Raw genomic sequence first — 24740 nt, forward strand, 5'->3', positions numbered from 1 at the left:
GTCTCTGGCTTCACGCTTTGCAAATTGTTAACACTATGTTATCAATAATAGCTCCTAAAATCTAAAGAGTTTCTAAATTATGGATGTATAAATATCTAGCACTGCCCAGTATTGCCAAGAACAACGAATCTCATGAGGGAGATATTTAATAAATCTAATTGTGCAAATGTAGCAGAACATCAATACAAACACAATTTGTACTACATGCATCCACACAAGCGGCATTGTAATGTTATTACTCTAGAAAACGTCCGTCTTTTTTGAAACCATCTTTTCAGCTATGCCAAATCCCTGATTATATCAGTGCTTGTTATCACAAGGAAGTTTATGGTTGAAACCATAAAATGTCACACTTAATTCTAAAGTTTACAGTGTTGAGCCTAATATGCTGTCGGAAAAAAATGACTGAATGACCAAAATGTGTTACTTTAGCCGACTACACATTACATCATAGGATGCAATCAACCAATTAGTTTTAAATCTCAAAAAGCATATTGCAAAGGTTACCATTATAATATTAATGCAAATGTATATCAGCTTTAATGAGCAAATATACACATACAAGTAATTTTTTTCTCAGCATTTAACCAGTCGATTGGAACACATGGGGAGCAGTTTAGGAGTTAGGTGCATCGCTCAATAACCCTATGGTCTCAAGTCCAGTTCTATGGCTCACCTTTATAAAACACATTAGGCAGTGTCAGATGTGTTAACTTAATATACATGGTTATTTCTTTATCTAAATTAAAAACCTAATGAATAAATAATGGCAATGTTGGAAGCAATTCATATATTTAAGATCAATTCCTAGCTTCAAAATAAAGAGAAGTTAATATATTAAAGGTATCTTGTGTGGTAATGCTCCATTACATGTTTGAAAATTTTGTAGTGTATAATGACCTGAAAGCTGACTTGCAAATCTAAATGACAAACAAAAAAAAAAACCTTCACAATTAGATCGTCCCCAGAAAATATTCTGGCATACAGTGTTTAAATATTGTATAATTTTAGTTTCAGGATTTCTGGGGTTTCAGTACTGAATACCTTGGCATAAGAATTGCACTGTATAGTACCCTCATGGTTCCACTATCAATATTTATGTCGCTACAGGCTGACTGTGCAACATTGCTGATGTAAAACTATCCTGCCAGTATACAATGTCCTCAAAACATTAAATCTGTGTACACTGTGTGACTAAAACACAGAGAACAAGTGCAATTTAGAGGTTAGAGGTCGGGACGGGACATACCCATGAAAATTTGAGACATTTGCTTTTGTCTCATAGCAGCTTGGTGATGTTTTCTGTCACTGCATAATATTAAGCAGCTTTCTTCAACCACAGATGCTAGAAGCAACATCTCAGTAAACAAACACCTCAGTGTACTATTGGGAGAAGTGTGGAGAGTCACACTGAATGAAGAAAAATGCATATTCAATGTATTTACTATACAGTTCTTCTAGCTAAAATCCCCCCATCATACTGCTGATAAAATATATATTGACCTCACACAGCCCTGCACACTTCAATACCACAGTGTATTATTCTTCCTGTCCTAGTCATAACTGACCACTAGCACAGAAGCACTGCAAGCAGGAAAACTCTGGATAAACAAGTGAAAGACAACATACTGAGAAGTACGCTACTAAAACTTTCTGCATTACAGTTAAAGTAATGCATAAAGTTAAAGTTCTCCACTTTCATTGTGTAATGCCCACAGAATTTGTTCACTGACAGTCATCAGCAGTAGTCTTGCACAGATGTGAAATGTAAGCAATGTTAAAAGTTTGTCTAAAGCTACACCTGCACACAACATCTCCTTTAATATTGTTACTGAACATGGAAAAGTAATGTTTAATTAGGTTAAACTACAAGCACTTTATCTCTACAGATATATATGAACAGAAATTTTTACTTGGAGTCACATACTTATGGAAAGTCTGCTATCATTTATCCATCTCATATCTCTCATTACAGTCAAACATTATATCCATCCAACAGCCGTTTCCTTGAGGATAAATGCTGTTTATGAACTTTAATTGGACTTGTATATTGATGATATGTTATCATTTATATAACTCAAGGCAAATGGCAAAGGCAAAATGGGATGCAGCATGTCTAGCCTGAGGTAATCTATGACAGTGGAACAGTTTATTGCACCAATTATTTCCTTTTAAGCCATAAAATTGGATCTTGTATAATTTTCTACCGTCTATGGAAAATGGCTAAATTATGTCAATGAGGGAATTTGTTATGGGAAAAACTGAGTGTTGGAGAGCAGACACAATTTCAGCCGTCTCATTCGAATGCCAGTCAGTCCAGAATAACAGCAAATGTAGGACTGACTTTATATTAAAAAAAATAATTTTTTTGTTTTAAATCTGATTCAAATCGATCTTGTTTTGAAAGATCTGATATCGATTCATAAAAATAGTCATGTTTTAAACACATGCAATCTCCTGCATCGATCTTATGTCCAGCAAGACTGGTTCGCATAAGACCGAGCAACTAGATTAGTCCACATGTGAGGGAGAACCAAAACATGACAGAGCACCATCCAGCCTGCGAGCAGAGGTGTGGCAACAATTGGATTTGAAATGTATGACTAAAGAGAAGAGTGGGACAAATGCAAAGCCATGTGTCAACTACAAGTAAAATATTGTGGAAATAGAACAAATGTCTGGTACCAATGACAACATTAGCTTTGTGAAAATGTATTTCATAACTAAGTAAAATCTTTTTTGAAACTGAAACACTAAATTAATTGATATTGAATTGAATAGACACCTTGACTATCGGAATCACATCGATAAAGGAAATCAGTATCGATACCCGGTTCTAAGCAAATGTTAATTGAAGTCTGAGCAAACTACAAGCCCCCAGTTAAATAGTGTTGGGACAGAATATGGAATATATAGGAATATATGCAATTACTGCGTCTTGAGGGTTTGGGTTAATTATTGATGCAATGATGCCAAATATCAATAATTTTATTAAAACATGCAGGCACTGTGCCATTTTGACTCCTTTTCATGGTGCTTTTTGAGGGTAAAGGGAACAGAATTTACTAACTTGCTGTGAAGAAGAAGAAACTCACAGGGGGGAAATGTTGGACAGCAGGGGGGGACAAATCAGAGAGGTACCGACATCTTTCAAGTTGAAAGTTAAGGGCCACCTTTTTTCCCCCCCCTCGGGTTTTACAACACTTTGTAAGCATGTTTTTAATTTTTTGAGAGAGAAATATGCATTTGGCCATAAACATCTAACAGACTGAAAGGATCTAGGCATTGAAAAAGCACAGTTGTAAATTTCCTTTAAACATCTTCAGATCCACTCCGATTTCTGATGGCCGTTTGCTAGTTCATTGCTATGTTACACTGGAAAGATGGCACACATGAACACGGACAAACTGCACTGTGTGGGTCTTGAAAAGGCAAATGGTTTTATCATGCAAATGCAGCAAACAAATACATACTTCTTGCTTTATGCCTTCCCCCATTATAGTAATGTCTTTGTGGTCCTTCTCAACAGGATTACACAACGCAAAGTTGGTTTATTTTCTACACCTCATTCAGCCCCAACCCCATGTAAATTCCCTAACTTCATTCAAATGAAAAGGAGGAAAGACGTTCAGTGTGAACACAGCAGAGGAAAAAATATTGTATTTACAGGAGGGCATGCATTCACACCCAGCAAGCGAAAGTTTGACGTACGGGATGGAACCCTGGACACAGGAGCCATGCATTAACACCATCTGGCCAATCAGAAGACGCCCCATCTAGCCATCAGTTCCAGTCAGATTTATAGGACTCAGTTTGGGGGCTACTGTAGCACGGTGGCTGCTGAGGAAGGAGATGCACACAATATTTGCATCATATTACCATTGATCAATGTTACAGTGCAGTAGATTGTCCTCATATCTTGCAGGCCTACCGAAACAACTAAAACAATATTTCTTCCTGCACTGGTATACAGTAGGAGGATAATCCAGATGGCTGCATGATTACATTTGCATTAACGGAGCCACAACGACAAGAAAATAGCTGAAAGCAGTAACCACAATTAATGTGCACAACAGAGGCAAGTACTTATAAATCTTTTCTGTCATTTAGCCCAACGTAACACAAAAAACTTCCCTCGATCAGCATGCCACCATAGCCATGTGTGGAGCCAGGGTTAACCCTGCACCACTGCTGCAATCATATCACAATGAAATTAAACTCAAATTAAATTTCTTCAATTAGACAAATTAGACCGAGGCCAAGGAACACAATCATGACCAGTGAGTTGAAAGCAACACAAAGTCAATGAGACTGTAAACAAAACAACAAAACACTGAGGCAAAGAAAGAAAGAAAAGAAAAAAAAATAAATGCTGTAATGGATTAAATTAATTAAAGAAATCTCCTTTCATTTTGAATATTCTCCAAAAACATAATTAGGCTGCCATTTAAGATTGCTATGGATTAGTCAATAATAAATTGATTTCTAATAGCTGAGTCACTGGTTTTAGCATAGAATAAGGGTTGCGAAGAGGAGGAAGAGACAAAGCCTTATTTTAAATTTGGAGAAAGGAGCCTGTCAGACTCTAATTGGACTCCTAGCCTGCTTACTTCTGACCTGCTGCTTCTTTTACCTCCAGTATTTACACCGAAATTTACCAGCATTTTATTTCATTTTACTGAGATTTAGAGGGTTTATCTAAAAAAAATAAAAATAAAAAAATAAAAAATGCCAATGCTAATTTGTTAACAATGCTAATCGCTCTGCCATCATGTCAACCAGAGCTACCGTTACTAACGTTACTATGAGCAAAACAAACTAATTTTGTATTTTAGCCTAAACAAATGAATCCAGGTGACCGCAACATTTAGCAGCAGGCTTCACAAACAAATGTATAACTTACAAAAGTTGTTCAAGGAGGTGAAATTGAAGCAGCACCACCGCTCTCCGCTTCTACACACAGCTGCCATTTGTGGTGCCAATCAACAGTTTGTGTGCTGCCTTCAAGAATAATGGGAAATTCGGCTTTCAATTCGTTCCTATAACGTGAGGCCTTCAAGGGCTACATCAGTTCTCATGTTGAATTGTGAAATTACCTTTTGTACTAGAGTTTGTCAGTGTCACTGATTTTTAAAGTTGGTGAGATTGGCGCTGAAGATAAACTGTAAAAGGGAAAGTAACCCAAGTTAGATTAACGTTAGCACAGTAACAATGTGTGTGTGATCACATGTATCTGCCACGAGCCACTGATGTTGTGCCATTTTACAGAAACTAAACTTAACGCCATTAATATCCAACACGCCAATTTGAACCGACATGCTGTCAGTACTTGTGCAGCATGACTGCTCAATAGCAAAGTCTTTGCTCTATAATTCCCTGCAGATTTAAACAGCGTGATATTTTATGTGTGTTTTTGTTTTTTAGCATTGGTTAGATTTGTAAGATCAGTTAGTGATGTATAGCCAACTGGCATGGTCTGGCATGGTTGCCTTTAATAAGCCCGACCTTGAAAACATTATGCAACATAATCTTTTAAGTATCTAAAGTGATTCAGCTGCTGAAGTATCAACAATGATTCAACTCCTGAATTATTCCCCTTCATTTCCACTCTTTGCCATACATCCTCGATTGTAATGTCACGTGACCTCGGTCCACCTCCACTGAGGCTGAGCCACATACTGTAAATAGACGATGAGAAATCATTTGGTACCGTCATTCTGAGTGTTTCACGGTGAATTGCTGGACCTCTCTTTCACCTCTGATGGAGCATGCTTGTGAATACAAGTGGATAATCAGACACAGAGATGTCTTTTTTAGAAAAAAGGAGCTTTTGACAGGTTTAAAAGCTGACGTGTGTATCCACACTTTTCTATCAACTCAGCCGAGAGATAATCTTGTCATAATACACAGCAAACCGATCTATAAACAGTGGGTTTATTTTAGAGAAATCAGATTTGAGAAGAAAAATGTGACCTTTGTGGCGTTTTCTTTAAAATCCACCAAAGGATTCTTTAAAGGGTGTGTGTGAGGAAAGTAGGAGATAGTACATTCTACAAATTCTGCAGCGGAGATTCTTCTTGATCACATTTTCTTTTGAACAGCAGAATATTTGTAAATTTACAGGTATATTTCATTAGGCAAGTCAGCGACGACTGACTGAAAAACCTTCACACTTAAACCCGTTTGTTGGCGTACACTAAGAATACATGTGTGTTAAGACCTGAACCTTATGTATATCTTTCTTTGTAGATGTGTGCCTATTTTGAGCAGTCTTACATTAATCCCTCTTACACGTGGGTTCAGCACGCTGTCATCTAAATATTCTTTGTTAAATTCATCGGTTGAATTATGAAGGGACGCACGAAGGGCCAAATCATTCTGTTTAGAACAAAAACTCGGAGGGCAAAATAATAATTAAAAAAAAATGTTGACACAGCTCTTGAATGCCAGGCTTCTGTGACAATCCAAAAAACTGTTGATTGCCTCTTCAGTGGGTAAAGTAATGAAGGAGAATTCACTGTGTTTGATGTTCATGTAATTCTCTACCTCTATCTTTTCCAGCGAAGCATTTGAATGAACGATGGTGGCTGCTGAGATGACCCATGCATCACTGAAGCCAACACAGCATGCTCGTTCACAGTTAAATGCTGGGGTTTCTCCTTAGAGCTGTCTGGTTGGATGGTTGCTTTCCTTTGGAATATAAAGACTATTTAAAGTGTATATCATTGAGGAAATGTCTTTTTCCGACTTTTATATACTCCCTTGTGGAAATTCTTTCTATGTATTTGCCTCCTAAGACACAACTAGAGAAATATATATCCTACATGTAATGACTGCTTTGGTTTAATGTGGAACAAACCTTTTTGTACGTCTGCTCCGCTGAAACCAAAACATAAAACTAGCTTTTCATATGTAAAAGCCCAATGGAAATCTTTTGAGAAGGCAGCTCAGCTCCACAAGAAACCGTGTCAGCAAAGAGCAGACACGCAACACTCCTCGCACTACACATGAGACTCGCCTGACAGGAATAAGCAGTTGTTGTTATGTGTACATTAAAGATGAACTTTCCGTCAGAAGCGATCACTGAAGGCTTTCCCCCCCTTACATCTTTTCGTCCCTGCCCGCCACCCATCAAACTCAGCCGTCAATGTGCAACACTTCCTTACCTCGTCCTGAAGTTAGCCGGGTGTGGATGCCCGTCATACAAAGATAAAAAGTCATATTCCTCCTCCACGGCAAAAGATTGAAAAACTATATGAATCCTGTTTCCCTCCTCTGCAACAATCACCCAGGTACAGTTCGCTCCATTTGGATATCCATATGGAAACCCGGGGCTTTCTATCGTCCCATTCCTCCCTTTTAAAGTGCCTCCACAAGTGTGGATAAAACCTGGAAAGAAAGAGAACAAACAAGTCAATATCAAACACATGTACTGAATGTGCGTGACACTCTAAGCTGAAAGGAAAAACAAAGTAATATGTGTTACAACACAGGAAAAGAGGGAGTAAACTGTAGGTATCACAGAAAAGGTATTTTCTTTTGCTAAGCTTTGCCTCGTACAAGCATCCAATCAGCAATAAATAAACGGAATGGCTTTAAAATGTTTAAACGGACCCGTTCAGATGCTATACTGGGTAACATTTTATTGCAACAACTACATGCACCCTGCAAGCTTCAGGTGTAATATTTCTTCAGCTGAGAACAAATTGTTCGGAAAATCCACATTGTTCTCAGCTGGCAGAAGCTGTGAGGGAAATCTGGCAACCCGCTGACAGAGAGCCAAGTTTTGTGTTTCCATTTATGTTTTCAGTTCCCCCTCAAATTAAAAAAAAAAAAACAAGAAGAAGAAGAAAGAATAAGCTCCAACACCCACTGCTGTAATAATCGGAGAAAAATGCATAACTGGGGAATGTTTTTCAATGTCTTATCAAACAAAAAGCTTGTAATGCATCACTACAATTTCCCAATTTCTTTCCAGAGGGTCAGAAAGCTCCTGAGACAAGCAACATGCAAAGTCTTGCATTTTAGTGCCACAAACATTTAACAGTCAGCCCACACAAGATAAATCTTTGCACTTTAATGCACTGGCTTACTGAAAATCAATATCCTTGACATATTAGGTTAAACATTATATCTTCACCGTCAACACCACCAAGGTTAGCTTGGCCATAGTTTAGTAGCACATACAACAATATAAAGCATCAGATAAACATTTACAGTACACATGTTCTCGGCTAATCTCTAATCAACCACGTTACATGGCCGTGTTCCCATACACACTGAGTCAGAGTGCCCTTTTTTATTTGAGTCTGTCTTCCATGTTGTCTAATGAAATGCAAACTTAATTAAGATGCATGGTTTACCCCCCACAATTTACTCCTAGTGTAATTAGCTTTTCACACTCGGTAGGTAAAGGATGTTTTGCATAGTGTTGGCCATACACACACACACTGCAGTATGGAAAAGAAAAGAAAAAAAAAACACGGATAACTTGGCAGTTTTGTAACTTAAATGGCTTCTAACAAGATATACAGTAGTTTTTTCCCCCAATAATATGTTTGGCTTCTGATCTGATGTGAGCAGACGGTTAAAAGTGACACTCAATTTCCTTCTTGTCAAGTCGGTTCATTTGGCAGCTGACTGTATTTCACAGAAGAAAAACTGCGTTATTGCATGTACGCAGTGCAGTACTTTTTTCCCCCACAGTCCTTTCTCATAGAGGCCCTGGCCCAGAGGAAGGGGGTCATGCCCCACAGTTTCTGACAGAATTGTAGATCTTCATCAGCTGAAACTCCTACTGCCACTTCACTCCTCCTCTATCCAGTGCCCCGACCTTCTTACAGAAACACTTGTAAACAGAGTGTGCCCAAACTGTCTCATACATAATGTTGTGTCTGGTGATGAGCTTCTGTTCTAAATGCAGCAGGAATAAATTCCCACTAAGGTTTGGTGCATACCTAAGTTGCAATTATTTCTACCAGCACTGAGCAAACACGGTAAATTTGCACCATTGATGTGCCGCCTACAAGGGTCAAAATGATCCAACCTGTTACACAGTGCATTATGGCTGCTTTCAAGTGCTCTCTGGAACATCGTAATTACCAGAACAGCCCTCATCAATGAGCCAGCAAAGTTGAGGGTTTGATCTGAAAAATGTGGAAATTTGGGCTGCATACAATGTGACTGGCCAACAACTAATGTGATATTTGATATTGTTAAATTGCTGCACGTTGTTGAATTTATTAAATCTGAATGTTGCTTAAATGAGCCACACAAATACGCCTCCAAAAGAGCTCACCAGTATTTTTATTTGTCTCCAACTTTAAGCAATGAACTGTATGAGGGCTTGTTTAAAAGAAAAGAGCAAATGAAAATGAAAGTCACCCACACTAACGCTTAGAATGGTCTCGAAGAAGACATTTCATGAATACGTGTCCATTACTGAAAGTGAGCACACCTGCAGTCGTGCTGTAGTACTTTAGCCCTAGCTTAGACTTAATTCACTTCGGTCAAATGGGGGGATTAGATAATTGCAAGGGCAGAAATGCACAACTCACACTGTCTGAATATTGATGTCTGACTTTGTCACCTCCTCTGTTATTATGAACATAATTATGAGTACATATTTTCCAAAATTCACTTGCGACTGCTCGACCATTTTATATACTTTTGGCAATATATATATATATATATATATTGCCAAAAGTATTCACTTATCCATCCAAATAATTGAATTCAGGTGTTCCAATCACTTGCCACAGGTGTATTAATTCAAGCACCTAGGCATGCAGACTGCTTCTACAAACATTTGTGAAAGAATGGGTCGCTCTCAGGAGCTCAGTGAATTACAGCGTGGTACTGTGAAAGGATGCCACCTGTGCAACAAGTCCAGCCGTAAAATGTCCTCGCTACTAAATATTTCACAGTCAACTGTCAGTGGTATTATAACAAAGTGGAAGCGATTGGGAACGACAGTAACTCAGCCATGAAGTGGCAGGCCACGTAAAATGATGAAGCAGGGTCAGCAGATGCTGAGGCGCATAGTATGCAGAGGTCACCAACTTTCTGCAGAGACAATCGCTACAGACCTCCAAACTTCATGTGGCCTTCAGATTAGCGCACAAGTTCAATCAGAAGGCAGCGTGAGTTCCAAAACCTCCTGCGTTACATCAACAGACATGTGTAGCATTACATATATTAGTCAGCTTGAGCGTTTGCGAATGTGAGCTGACATTAGCTTAAAAATCCAATCACAGTTTGGTTAACTCTAGACTAGCAATGTCTGGTTATGAATAAGATAACACGTGGGAAATAAATGCAGTAAATATGTTTTAAGCAGTCGTTGCCTAACAGAAAGGATGGGACTTCCTGTGTCTATAGGTGTTTGCAGAAAGTAATTGGAAAGCTGCTGTAATTCTGCATTAGGTTAAATTTTGGTCCCAAAGTTTTGGAAGTGGATCACATTGCTCTCAGTTGCTTTAATTTTGACCTTTTGCCACGTGTGGATGGCATTACTAAATCACTGGAGTGCCCTCTTTCAATTTTGCAGAATGATTGCCAGCCTACTAACACTTGATTTGACGTCTGTCGGAGTGAGAGCCTTAAAACAGTAAAAAATGTATGAAACCAGAAACATGCAGTTTTAATCACTGCTACATAACCATGAGTGCAAATCAAGGAAACTAGACTTGAGTTGTAGCAAGGTCACCACACAGTTTAAGTGCAGTTAACGTAAACACGAAGCGATGCTGGCAGAAACATCGTGTGTAGGGCTCAGAAGCAGTTAGAATCACACAATTTAAAATCAAGTATTATATGTTTTAGTTGACGCTCCTTTTATATCTCATGTATGGTAATTACAGCACAATTTGTCAAGCATTCAAAGACTAATGTTGTGCACCGTTCAGTGTAATGCTGTTTTTATGAACTGCTTAGTTGTGTTTGTGTGGCTGATTGTTCTGAAATACCAGGGATGACAGAACAGATGCGCATGGCCAAGATATCTATTTCCTTGTTTCTGCCTCCTCTCTCGCTCTCCCACCTACTTCTCCTCAGATGTGTGCACAGCTTTCAACCTTCATTATCCCTCTCTCAACTCTTGCAACTTTCTCACACCATGTGTATTTCCCCCCTTCTCTGTGTCTCCCTCAACCTCTTTTCTCACCCTCTGTCTGGTTCACTCACCTTTTCAATTCATTGCCACTTCAGCCAATCGTTCCCCGCATCTTTCTTTGTCCCTCTCTGCCTCCCTACCTCTCACCCCCTCATATCTCTTGCCTTCTTAGTTTTCCTTTTTTTCCCCATAAGCTATTCATTATGTACTACAATCCTGTTTCAATGCTCTGAAGTATACAGGCTTGTAATATGTTAAGCACTATCAGCTCCATGAAAGCTGTATCTATAAAAAGAACACTGTAAACATTCATCTTGTTACTTCAAAGGAAATCGCGACAACAACATATGCTTCCATGTACGGGAGAGAGGACTTGCAATAAATCCATTTATCACTTAGACCTACAGTATGTCTTCTTTGAATTCACCGCTCAGTAGCCTGCTCCGACCTCCATCATCACTTCTGATGTGAAACGCAGTCCCCAGAGTTTTCCCCCGACCCCGTGTTAGCGCCACTCTGCAGCAAAGCCCATAAATTGTGATGAGAAACCAAATTAACAACATGCTGTGATTGCTCAGTAGGGAAAATATGGTTCAGAAATATGAATCAGCATCGTAACGTACGAGTCTGGCAGGAGCGGGGGGCCTCAGTGGGCAGCCAGCCTGCCTGACAGACAGCTCAAGAACGGTCCCAGCTGTTCCTCACGTAGTTACAGTTACCCCTGGCCTTTTGGATACTCAAAAACATAAATATATTTTTACCACACCTTTAGGGATAATAACAGAGAGTTATGCTGTGCAAAACACAGACTGAGGAGAAAGGCAGTGATCTGCCACTCTGACGAGACTTCTGATGAGAAGGTGTTTGTCAGTCTGAATTGCAAATGTGTGTGTACATCCATACATAAGTACATCTGTAATAACACCGTATTTGTTGTTGGCCTTCTCACCAATGCAAAGGGGTGAAGCAAGACTACTGAATGTGATCTCCTTTCCTGCAGCGAACACAGGGATTTGGGGCAAAATTCACTAGTTATAATAATAATGATTATTCCCTTATGGATCCCACATGGGGAAATTCTGTCTCTGCATTTGACACATCCATTCATTCATGAAGTAGTGTGTCTACTCGGAGCAGAGGGCTGCCACCTGTGTAGTGCTTGGGGGTTAGGTGCTTGCTCAAGGCTCCTTAGCCATCAAAATGAGGGTATGTGCACCTGTGACTCTTTACTCCCAAGCTGCTTTTCTAAACACTGCTCCACAGCTCCCTCAGTTAATGAATCACAGTGCAGTGTGGATGGCAAATGCGACTGGTTTTGTAAACCCAATACGTCATAGAAGGCATCTTATTATTTTTAAGGTCTGTACAGGTTGTTTCAGGTTAAATTGTTTACTTAAAGCAGGGAAGGAAATTAAAGGCAACATTTAGGTTTCCCAGTACATCGACTGATGGATAAAAAGATAGGTGCACCCTGAACAAGTAAACAGCTAATATGTTGTCCTCCACCATTAATGAGGATTTGTACTGGGCCATAAAGAGCAACAATTATGTGCAGCAGGAGATGGGAGGAGCGGTCATTAACCGCTGTCCAAATTATTATGAGTGACAAACAGACCACTGGGTAATGGATGATTGCTGATATATATGAGAGATGGCTCATCCCGACTGACTCTAATTTGAGCAGACCATCATTAAATAGGCCTTGAAAATAAACAATCACAGTCCGTCCTGCTCCTTGCAGGTAGTTGTTCCAAGATCCCACAGGGAACAGTTCACTGCAGGTCTTTTCTTCGCCTCTGCCTGCAGTGTAGCAGTTGAATTGGGATGAAACACTGCCCCACTTAGTTTGGGAAATATATTGTGTTCAATTTGCTATATTGCCCTTGAAGTATATTCACTTTATCTGTTGTCCGTTGCCCTGTATTTGTATTTTATTGCTTGTCTATTGTCCTCTAGAGCTTGTTAGATTAGTTTGTCTAACTTCTTTAATCCATATAATATTAAAATGAATGTTTTTCTGACCTAATTAATGGTATTAAAGGTTCTGACAATGAAAGAACAGTTGTAGCAACCCGTCTGACACCAATCAGAGTAAGCTTCTTCCAAAGTAGCAGGCAAAAATGATTATTATTATTATCATCCTCAAAGTGGCATTCAAGTTGGGAACTAAAGACTTCACAGTGGCAACTTTACTTGTAAGTCTTTCATTCTTCATTAAAAACATGTCGAAATGATGCCATAGCTTGTGGCGTAAAACCAGCAGGAGGCCGTCCACTGCAGGGCTAAAAGTCCAACGGACATTGTCAAGGGACCGCACTTTGAAAGCTCTGCAGTGGCAGCGGCTTGGCCAGATTCTTTGAACCAAAGCGACTTACATTTCCCCCCATGTACCCAGTTATTGCAGCCAGCGTGTGCACGTGTCACGGACCGAGACACACAACTACAGATGAGAGGTGAACTGGTTTCATCTTACTTTGAGCTCTGACACAGTTGCGATTTTTCAAGCCCAATTACACTTCTTATCCTTAAAACGAATTTTCACAGCGAGCTCCACTGCAGCACATTCATTAACTTAACATGTTTATTACACCAGTACTAAACTATGGTATACCACTTATCAGTTTATTAGGGACACTGAGCTAAAACTAACGCACACGCACACACAACTCCTGCAGTAAATCTTGGCTCCATAAAGAATGCAATATTCTGCATTTGCTTAAACTGCTGATTTATCCGTGTGTTCATTTCACTGAAGCTTTTAGCACCATTGAATGGTATTGTGCTGTACTGACACATGTTTCTATTATTTTTACTACCCCATTTTAGTCTGGCTAAATAATACAATAACCCAAACATGTGTGTAATTCAATACGATTTAACAGCACCACAAAACTGCATCCCCCCTGGAATGATCATACAGTCACCACCCCTGTTAAATTGCTTCTACGTAAACGGAAGATTATAAAAATTACAAAAGGGGATTTATTGCAGGACTGTTGTATTAGAGTGCATCAGTTTTGCTAGTGGTACCCCATAAACTGAGTGCACATTGTTAGTGCTTATTTAAAAATTAATTTACAATTGACTTTTTGTATCCAGTGCGTGCAAAATAACAAATTATTCTCCACCCAAACATAAACACTAGAAAAAAGACTCTTCAACTTTGCAACAATGAACTAGTTCGAATCTCTGTCACCTTACTGGAGTAGTCCTTCAGTATTGTGTCTAATTAATAATGAAATAGGAAAAAAAAAACAAGGGTGATTGTAAAAATATATGATTTAATGTCAAATACTCATGCATGCATAAATATTCACAACGGTACAGACCGAACAAACATAAAATAACAGCAAAATGCGTCATTTCAGACCTTTAAGTTGTGAATTTTGCTTTCAACATCTCTTGGACTACCAGTCAATTCATGCTTCAATGCCATTTTGCTTTCATACATTACACAATCTTTCTTCAAACAAATCCAAAGCCGGAGATCCACAAGCCCACTCAGGTATGTACTTTCCTCCTTTCAGACTTATTTTTGCCACGTATTATTTTGTCTCTCTGCTTGACACCCTATTTTTTCCACGAATGACTGTAGTGTATGCTTAGTCAAGGACACCTCTTGCTCGGAACGGCGTTTCATCACCGTTCATGATGATGGCCTATCAAAAGGAGAAAAAAAAAACAAACAGAGAGGAATCGCAACAGCACCACTCCAAGCCATTAAAGTTAAAGTACAAACAAAACTGCATCGATTTGCACCTGACCTCAAAGGTGACTCAGCCAATATAGAGATATCCATCAGTGAGGCCTGGTTACAGAACAAAGACTGTAGTGATGGAGCCCTTACCAAGCAAAACAAAGGTCAGAAAACATCCTGATTGGCTTCATTTGCTGCAAAGTCCCTGTTTCACTCTTGTATCCTCACACCTCACGGAACACCAGGTAGAGGAAGAAAAATAAGTCATGGGTGATGCAGAGTATTGATTTTATAAAGTCCTATTTTTCAAAGATAAATGAGAGCAGCTCTGAGAAACCATTTTCATATGCATATAAATGAAAGGAAAATGAAAACCATAGCTTATGTTTTCAATGAGCATGACATTTGATTAGAACAAATACGGAAGAGAAAGAGAGAGAGAGACAAAAAAAATGTTGCAGCTGTCATGTGTTCTGATCATTAATCTCGGGGGGGTCTGCACCCTTTCAAATCCGAGCTACTGCAACACTTAGAAGCTATATTTAGAGGCCCTTTAGTTTTTTTCTAAATGCAGGAACTTTTATGTGTGTGACAAACTGTGCTCTGAGACATGAAATACGGAGGGGGGGAAAGAAAATAATTTCTCATCAGCAAAACCAGGAAGAAATAAGTGATGGCTGCTAAGGTTGAGATGGCAAACTTCACACACAGAGGTGTTAAACTGATGTACCCAAAGAGAAGGAATTTATCTGCATGGTTGTGCTGCACCTTCACAATTCATACTGATAGAATGTGCATAATCGCAGCCCTTCTCTATGCTTGTCTGCATGCTCGATGAAAGGGAAATGGGCTCATACAACAAAAACAGAAAAGAGGCTTTCTTGCGAATGACTATTACCTCATGAGTGTGTCACTGCAATTTGGAAAAGGCCTCTGAAATATTCCATTTGGTGGGTTTTAAATTGCCAACCAGTGAGGTGAAAAATACTAAAATCAAATACACTGCCACACGGAAACACAGCTAGCACACGCGCCAAACACACGCGCCAAACACACACACACACCGTTGCACAAGGAAATAACAGAGGTTGTGTGTCTGCGTGGTATAATAACTATCTCCCAACATCAGCGTGCCGCTGGTGCTTTAGCTACCTCCAGACAGATACAGTACTTTGTGGCTAGACACCAATATCTTCTCGAAGTGCTACTGAGCCATATTGCACCTGATGCCAGACCACCACTGTGAGAGCTGCTGTACACCACAAAGCTGTGAGCCAACAGGGCATCTAATAGGATGCCTGTCTCTCTAGCCTCCAATCTCCCAAACAAACAATAAGATCAACACTTCACTTTCCCAGAAAAGAGAAAAGTAAAGAAGCAGAGATGAAGGATCTATCTCTTTTTTTTATTATTATTATCATCTAAAGACAACTACAAAGGCTGAAGCAGTACTCCGCAGATTTTTGGTAAACATCTTCTTCCAGCTAAAAACTTGTCCACACAGCGGAGGCATGTTTTTAAGGTGCAAAGCACATCTTCCAACTTGCTTGAAACTGTAATCACAAACGTACAAACCACCTCGTTAATATTTAATAGCTTGGTTACTCTCCTGAATTTGTTAGTCCACTTGTACACATGCAAACCTGCAGCCCCTCCAGGAAAGAAAAACAACCTTGACTGCATTTTAAACCTGCAGACTTAGACACGGTGATCACGCCATGCACAAAAAACGGTAATAGCTGCTGCTGTTGCAACACTTTCTCCACCTGCAGGCAGGTGTGGGTTTGTGTGTGTCACATCTCTTAGGTAAAATAAATAAAGGAGACAAAAATGGAACAGTAACCTTATATTAAATTAATCTGCCTTATTTATTCTAGCTTGTAACATGGACCTTTGTAAAAAAAAAAAAAAAAATAGCAGTTCATTAGATGTGTTTGACAAATTAACTTTGAATTTACTGACCCTAAACTAACCACTGGGTTTGTAAAGAAAAGGTTTGTGTTAAGCATTTGAGACAACTATATACATTTGTTGCAAACATTTATGTTGTTTTTGTCACATTCAGCTTAGGGATGGCGATCTGCTTATTATTTTCCAGATAAGTTTATTCAGAATAGTTAGATGCAATAGCAGAGGCCAGGCCTTCAGACTGTTTAACAGGTTGTGTGACCAAAGCTTCAACCAACAGAGCAAAGACTAAACATATTCAGTTTACTGTCAAGCATTACAGAACAAAAAACATCTGCGAAGCTAGAAGCAGAAATGAGTGATTATTGATTTTAAAAACAGCCATCCAAGTCGTAATGTCCTGTTGTTGCTTATTAATTCCTTATTATTTCCTGTCCATCAAATAGTTGCCTTTCATCATCTTTATTCCATCCTGCTGTCGCTGGGTGAGAGGCGGGGGACACCCTGAACAGGTTGCCAGTCCATGACAGATAACAAACAGCCATTCACACTCACATGAACACCTTCCACCAATTAGAATCACTAAGCTTTGGGGGTAGGGGTTGTGTCGCAGGTTCGCATCCCCCTGAGTTCATGGTTGAATTGCTCTGAGCAAGCGTCTAAACCCCAAAGTGCTCTCCCGGGTGCTGCACGCCTGGTGTGAACGAATGGATGGTTTAAATGCAGAGACAGAATATCCCCGTGAGGAATTTATAATGGAAAACAAAACAAACAAACAAAACAAAACAAAAAAAACAACAGGAAAAAGCATTACGGGCACAGGGTTTTCGTGCCAACTCCACACAGAAAAGCCCCAGTGACAACCACGCCAGCATTATCATCACCTACACCACTAATTTTCTTTTGGCCTTTTGGATCATACCCCCTTATTTGGCTTTGATTGTTGTACGCTTTTGAGTTTTGCAGGCCACACACACACACACACACACACACACACACACACCCACACACACAACAGATGATTAAAAGACCGCAGGTGATTTGTCATTGCTTTCAGATTCCACAGGTTGGTTTAGAAGTGCAGGTCTAAAATTTGCTGTCACTGTCGGTCTGTTATCTGCAGTTAGATGACAGTGGCTGTGTGACGTTCACCTTTTCTGTATTGCATGTCCTTGCTAATAATGCTCTTATGACCAAAATTAAACCTTTGAAAATAGAACATAAATTATCTGCATATATATATATATATATATATGCAATTGCTGGACCAAACGGAAACACTTTCTTGATTATGCAAAGATGCACTGAAATACTTAAAAAAACATTATAGGTTTTATTTCTGGCACATTTTACATGATGGACAATAATGGATAAACAACTGCTTTAAGAACTGCAACTCCAAAGGCCTGGGTGAAAGCTAATGAACACGGCATGGAGCCCTGAAATCAGATGAATAATTAATCCATGATTTTCTTTAAGATGCACAGCAGAAGCCTGGATGTTTATTCTTACATGAAAATCACACATGTTACAACACTGCATGTAACTTTATTCCTCACAGAAGCGATTTTGTGTTCTGCCTTCCAGAATCTATTTTCCAACTGAATTGAGTATACAGTCCCCTGCGCTTCCACCTCGGCCATGAAAGTGTTTTAGTTAAGAGTCTAAACAGGTATCTGTTAAGCCATCCTCACCTATCATCTTAATTGCCGCTGAAATGTGCTGTAGAATCACAACAACTTCCACCCGGCAGCCTCCCTCCTCGGATACCTTCACATCACCCCACTTGGTTTCCCTGACCATGCTTCGGCCTGCCTGCTCTTCTGTCACATATCAAAAGCCTAGTCGACAGCCACAGAAACAAACAAGAGCAGCAGTGGGCACTGCAGAGGAAGATGTATGACGGTATGTACGGTTACAGCTTATAATGGCAATAATACTGAAACTATAATATATGGTGGCCAAAAGAAATCTTGACAAGATTAGTGAGTGTCACTTACCACATAGGAAACGATATTAAATTACATTGTGAAAGTAATTAATAATGTATAAATGAAATCTTATCTTAAGTAAATGCCTTAACAGAGTTTTATCCCCTCTAAAAATTGCACCTGGGTTGCAGGAGACCTTGAATGTGTATCCTAGTCTCTAGAAGCAGCCTCTCCTCAACCCATTATATTTAATCTCAACAAACTGCAAGATATTATTCTTCCTGAAGACAAGACACTGCCATCGCTTTCCCCCAAGAGTCCCGCTTATATTAAAATGGACATAATCAGAAACCACCAACCCACATTCAGCCTTCACAGGGAGCTGTCAGCAACGTCTAAGAGCTTGGCCCAGGTCTAAAGCCACAGGCACAAGGCCAGTGGGTGAGCTAAGTAGTGCCTTGGTACACCGCTAAGACTGGCCACTGAGAAGTCAGCCCTGAAACAAATAAATCTGTTGCTGTTTCAAATGCTAAACTTTTCCTAGTTCCACTTGAAAAGTTTCTTCTTGAGACTGTCCACTCTTTCCCGGTACTTTGGTTCTTCTTCTACTACTCTTCAGGAGATCAGGAACCTTAGGGGCAGTGGGATAATGCCCTGCATTCCCTGTAGATAGAGTATAATTACACAGACAAATTGTAATCCTGATTAGCCCCAGCAGCCTTTGCAGCCTGTTTACATAATCACATTGAGATAAAGTCTTCATCAAGGACTCAGTGGCCAGATTATAGTTAGTGCACAACCCACCTGATTACCAGCAATTAGTTGCTGCCTGGTATTGAGATAAAAACCCAACTCATATTAACATGTATGGAAGCGAGAAGTAAAGTTGAGAAACACAATGTAATCACAAGACACAAGTGGTGGGCCACAACAGATTTTCCAACAATCTGTTCACTATTATTAATCATTGACAGTCGTTTGACGTGTAAATGTGGTGCGAAAAACAGAGCCTGCCTGCTCTGTTTGTTCTCCCCTGTGACTGGTGTCTCTTCAGTTTCACATGATGATCAACTCCATCCTCCTTTCCCTGGGAAGTCCCAAATGACAGCGATTGAAAATCTGAGTGGACTTTGATATGCAAAGTGTCATCTAAATTTGTTTCCATCCATAAGAGCATACATAAAGTTAAATAGCACCCATCTGTTTCAGTAACCCCAATAACAATAAACTTGTAAAGCGGAGATGCACGAAGCCGTGGCCAAAATGCCGATCTGGAACTTCTTCATTCTGAGAACATCCCTAATCTCTCACATGATGTTATCCATTGCTTCCATAAGCATGTGTTGTAAGAGTGCGGTGCTCTCAGCTTTGTGACCGTCTCATTATTGTGAAGGTGATTGATTGTCCTCCGATCGATGAATGCAGTGTGACTGTCATGAGGAAAATGGGGCAAATGCAGCTCTCGTACTCGACAGAAGACAGAGTACATAGATTGCTCATTGTGCAAAGGAATTCAATTTGTGCTTGACCCAGGTATTTTTGCTTTTTTTTTTGCTCATTTTGCTCTTAAAAAATCCAGTGGCTGCACTTTAGCTTCCTAAATTTGTGCCTGTGTCAAGCAGTTTTATGAGTTCCCCGAGGATGAGGTGAAACACAGTTGGAGTGGATGTCCATGTTTTTTGGTTGTGGCCTGCTGCCTTGAAATTTTTTTCTTCCAAACATTGTTTTAGATTTCACTAAACTTTACGCTACGTTTTCCGGTGCCAAGAATCAGACAGGTGATGGAGAAGACCTTGAGGATTGAGAATCACTGCCCAGTGAAGGGTCCTGGCTCAGAAATGATCTAATTGAAGAACCTCTAGATATGTGCGGTTGAACAGTCTCTCCCTCGCTTTTTTTTTTTTTCCACGGCATCATTATCTTAGCAGCAGAAGTGAGTCACAGACCAGATCTAGTCGATATCTTTTTACTTCTGCAAACACATGTCAACTGTCAGAGCGGAAGAACAACAGCTGTTCCACTGCTCTTCCTCCTCACATTGCCCTGTGTCACTATTTCCTCTATTCCTTTCCAAAAGAAGACCCAGGCCTTCTCCTCCTCCTCCTCCCCCCCTTCCTTGCCTCCCTCCCTCCCCAATTCCTGGCTGGCTGGCTCCCTAATAAGTAACAGAACTAGGAGGATTGGCAGTGGCCTCAAGGTCTGACATTGCCACAATGTGGGTGGTGATGAAACAGCACTGTGCCCGACTCTGCTCGACACGACTTGGCTCATTCTTGGTGGGCGCTGCTACTCTGCATGCTGCACATTTCATCCACCCCCAGTAGACAGACATGAGAATTACTCACAGGGCGAACAATCTGCATGTAAATTGATATCTGCGAGTGCCCATATTCATAAGCACGTGCATTCAACACATGCATTCAACAGATATGCAACACACGCACACGCTGAGAAGAAAAAAATTTAGATTTTCTTTTCTCTGGGTTTAATTTCACTTACATGTAACACAAAAACGGAGGCGCTCATGCTCTATCAACATGCAATCAACATGTAACTGGCATAGAGAGGAAACTACATATTGATTTTTGTTTGTTTTCATTAAATGGTTTTTTAAAATGTCACTGGAAAAAGGCTGAGGACATGTTAATCGCAATGAGGTGAAATAAGCAACAATTGCTTTGACTGATTCAGATTAAAGAAACTCCACTATGTATATAATGCGATTTAAATTGTTGTGTTATGCAATAATGAAAAAATAAAAAAAAACACAGGTTCCAGACAGTTAAGTAGTGCATGTCTAGGAATTTTGTTGCCACATAGTCTCAAAGGAAGAGGAGCCTACGCAAAAACTAGTTATCAGAGGAGTGGCATTTCAGTGTAATGCACAAATGTTCATTAGTCTGAAGTAATTAATGGGATGCATAGTCTGCAAGGAAATGGAACCTGTGGTTACCTCACCAGCTTCATTCAAACATAGGCAGACCTTGAGAATGAGCCACTGGAATACTAAGAAGCCCACCTTACACCTGCCTGCACTGGCAAGTCCGATAAACACCAGTCACATAATTGGTTCTACACCACTTATTGCCTCGGCCCCTAAAAGGGTCCAGTCATATCTGTGGCGAGAAAATAGCTTGATGCAAAAAGAAGGAAAGAAACAGACATTAACACTTGAAAAACTCGACCCAGAAAAAGAGGAAATCTTATCTAAACAAATAAGAATCTCTCAACATCCTGTAGGAGATCTGCAGTGCATACACTCAACAATTCACTAGTTAGCCTACTAAGCAAAGCAGCTCACGTAGGCTATTAGAAGGAGCGTAGGCTACCGCAAGAATATCTATTGAGCGGCTCAGTCAAAGCCTGCATTGAGCGCAAACCGCTGAAATGCGTGCCTTAAAACTCCATCCAGAAAGCAGCCCATTTTGCGCACGTCTGTAACGTTAAAGCTTTTGATTTCCCGCACACGCGCAGGCACGGACGCACGCACGCACACCGCACACACACACACACACACACACCGAGGCACACAGAGAAAACACAGAAAATTGCTGCAGTGGCTCGTACCTTTCACACAAGTGAACAACAGTGAAAAGATGAGGTTCCAAAAAACAATTCCCGTCCTAATCCTCATCGTTTTGGCTTGGACAAAGTCCCTCCGGCCACATCTAACGCATCTCCTGTTGAAAACGTCCCGTAGTTCAATAGATCCGTCGTAGTATCCGTCTCTGTAAATCTCCTTCATGTTCACAACTCAAACATGTAAGCTGTGGGCTAATGTCTCTTTCTCTGGGGTTTAACTGGATTCCCTTCTCAGAGGAGAAACAGGCAGAGCCGCCCGTCGCGCTATGTCAGCTGATAGGAGAGAAGTGAGCAAGACTGAATTTTAGGATAGGACCACAGCAACCTGGACGAGGGCTCAACCATCTCTGCTGAGAGGGGCATCAAGTGTGAGGGTCTCTGTTGGCGCGCTCTTGCATCTGCTGCTCAACATCTTTTCCTGTTAAATGTCTGCAAAACCGGCTGAGGACGGAGAGGAGTCTAGCCTACAATTTGAATGCTGCCTTTATCGATCTGCAATTGAACCACGCAGAGTGAGTGAGAGAGAGAGAGAGAGAGAGGAGGAGAGAGAGAGAGAGATGGGGGAGAGAGAGAGAGAGAAAAAAGGTGGCGGTGGCGGGGAGAGGGTGGAGGGAGAGCGTCCTGTGTAAGTATGATTTGGCTGATGTGTGGGTAACAAATCATGAAGTGGGAACATTGAGGTGTGGGTGGCAAGGGAGAAAGGGGTGGAGGCACGTCTTTTATGGGAAGAATGTAAATCCTGAGAAAGAAACGAACTCCGTTAATGACAGCATGTGCTTTATGCGTGTGCGGGAGAGGAGAGGAAAGGGGTGTGGGGGGGATGTTAGGTGAGACTCAGACAGGCAGCAACCCGTCCCGAAGAGCTGATGAAAGAAATTCGCCCGGTAGGCAATCCCACCATAACTCTGATTTTCATTTTGGAGATCGAGCGGAGCCGTTATTGGGAGCGATGGGCCTGGGCAATTTGCAATGCAAAGACGGAATGATGACGGCGCAAAGCTCGGCTCGGCTGCAGTGGGGCTCTTCTGCCATCTAGCTTCGGAAGAGTCACCGACCTCTGCTTTGAAACGACGGCGTAAATAAAAGGGGGGGAGCAGTGAGGCGGGAGGTCGTGATTTCACACAGAACGAAGGACAGTTTCTTCAAGAGCTGTTGATTCAAATGCGCACGACGCTGCTTCGGGTATTTTTTTTTTTTTTATGACACAGACTATGGATTTTCTTACAGCTTTGAAATTCCCAACAAAGTAAAGTTTCTCCTTGCCGAGAGCAGCAGCTTTGCATAAAGCTTGGATAACCGCTGAGCTTTAAATCGTGCGTAACTTCGGGTTTTCCCAATTAATGTTTGGAGCTGCAACGACCTCCGCAGAAATCAGTATTTTGTTCCCTATTGGCAAGATTTATTAGCGTCATGTCAGCAGGTTAAGCTCATAAGGGAACCTGGTAAATTAAGGCAGAGCCTCTTGGAGAAGAAGACAAAAAAAAAAAAAAAAAAAAAAAAAAACCCGGACTCCTCAGTAACTATGAGAGGAAGTATGAAAGCTGTCCATGGTGCTGAAACATGAACCAGCGCGCCTGCTTGGACATGTTGCTGCTTTTGTGCGCTTGTGTTTTCATCTTACCTCATCACTAAAACACCGTGGTTCAGATTAATACACGAATACAATAATTCAGTTATTCTTACTCTACAAAGATATAAATTACGACTTTACTGATAAGCTCAAAAACTTAATGAATTGATCGAATATACGACTCTTTGTTGTTTACCTAAAATCTGCTTTCGAGATTATAATCGTTTTTGTAAAAAATAGTTTCTTTGGCCAAGGTTAGCTGACCAGGCAGGGTGAGCCCCCCACCCATACCCCTCCTGTCCCTTAGGAGAATAAATGAGAGGAAGCAGCTTGATTCAGCCCTAATCTCTTCCAATTATGAGGCAGCAGAGGACAATGAGTTTGTTGTCCTTTGGCCAAATATCCAGAAAACATAATTCAGCTCTGGAGGCATTGCTTTTATAATTGTAACACAGCAAGATTTATTCTGAATTGTGCTGTAAAAAGCATTTTATGGCTATTGTAACCTATAAATTATGTTTTATTCTGTATTTATTGTGTCTTTGCCAACTGACTTAAATGTATTGTAGTGCTTTTTTCCTGCGGACAGCCTGATATAAATCTATCTCGCTCAACCATACAAACTGAATCGCTGCCACATGAGCGATAGATTTGTATCCCCGCTCTATTTCTCTGTAGACTTGTTTATCGCAATGGTTTATGCTGCAGTGGCAAACCACCGCGTGTCTGCCAGTGTGAAGTGGAAGGTCCCTTATTCCCCCCTGGCATCAGAATTCTTCAGGTGTCTACAGGCCCAGTGGAGGCTGCAGGGAATGGATTGAGGCACCAGGCAGCTTGTCTTTACCACTGTAATCGACAGGTGGGCCCAGGAGAGTGGGCTTCAGTCGTATTGATGCCTCTCACCAACTCTCGCTTGCTGCTTGATGAGCAATCAGCATG

General features: G+C 40.6%; 1 protein-coding gene across 1 annotated transcript in view; it reads right to left on the minus strand.

The window, feature by feature from the left end:
* The window catches only part of LOC311497296 (CUB and sushi domain-containing protein 3-like), a 219112-nt gene extending 196458 nt beyond the window's left edge, over positions 1 to 22654 (minus strand). Inside the window, exons 1-2 of the mRNA XM_084557548.1 lie at positions 22217 to 22654; positions 7167 to 7389 (exon numbers count right to left, since the gene is read on the minus strand). Coding sequence (XP_084413674.1) covers positions 7167 to 7389; positions 22217 to 22394 — 401 coding nt within the window. The 5' untranslated portion in view covers positions 22395 to 22654. The remainder of the gene's footprint in view (positions 1 to 7166; positions 7390 to 22216) is intronic.
* Between the last annotated feature and the right edge of the window lie 2086 nt (positions 22655 to 24740).

This window comes from Chelon labrosus, assembly GCF_963514085.1.
Source record: "Chelon labrosus genome assembly, chromosome: 12".
Taxonomy (NCBI): domain Eukaryota; kingdom Metazoa; phylum Chordata; class Actinopteri; order Mugiliformes; family Mugilidae; genus Chelon; species Chelon labrosus.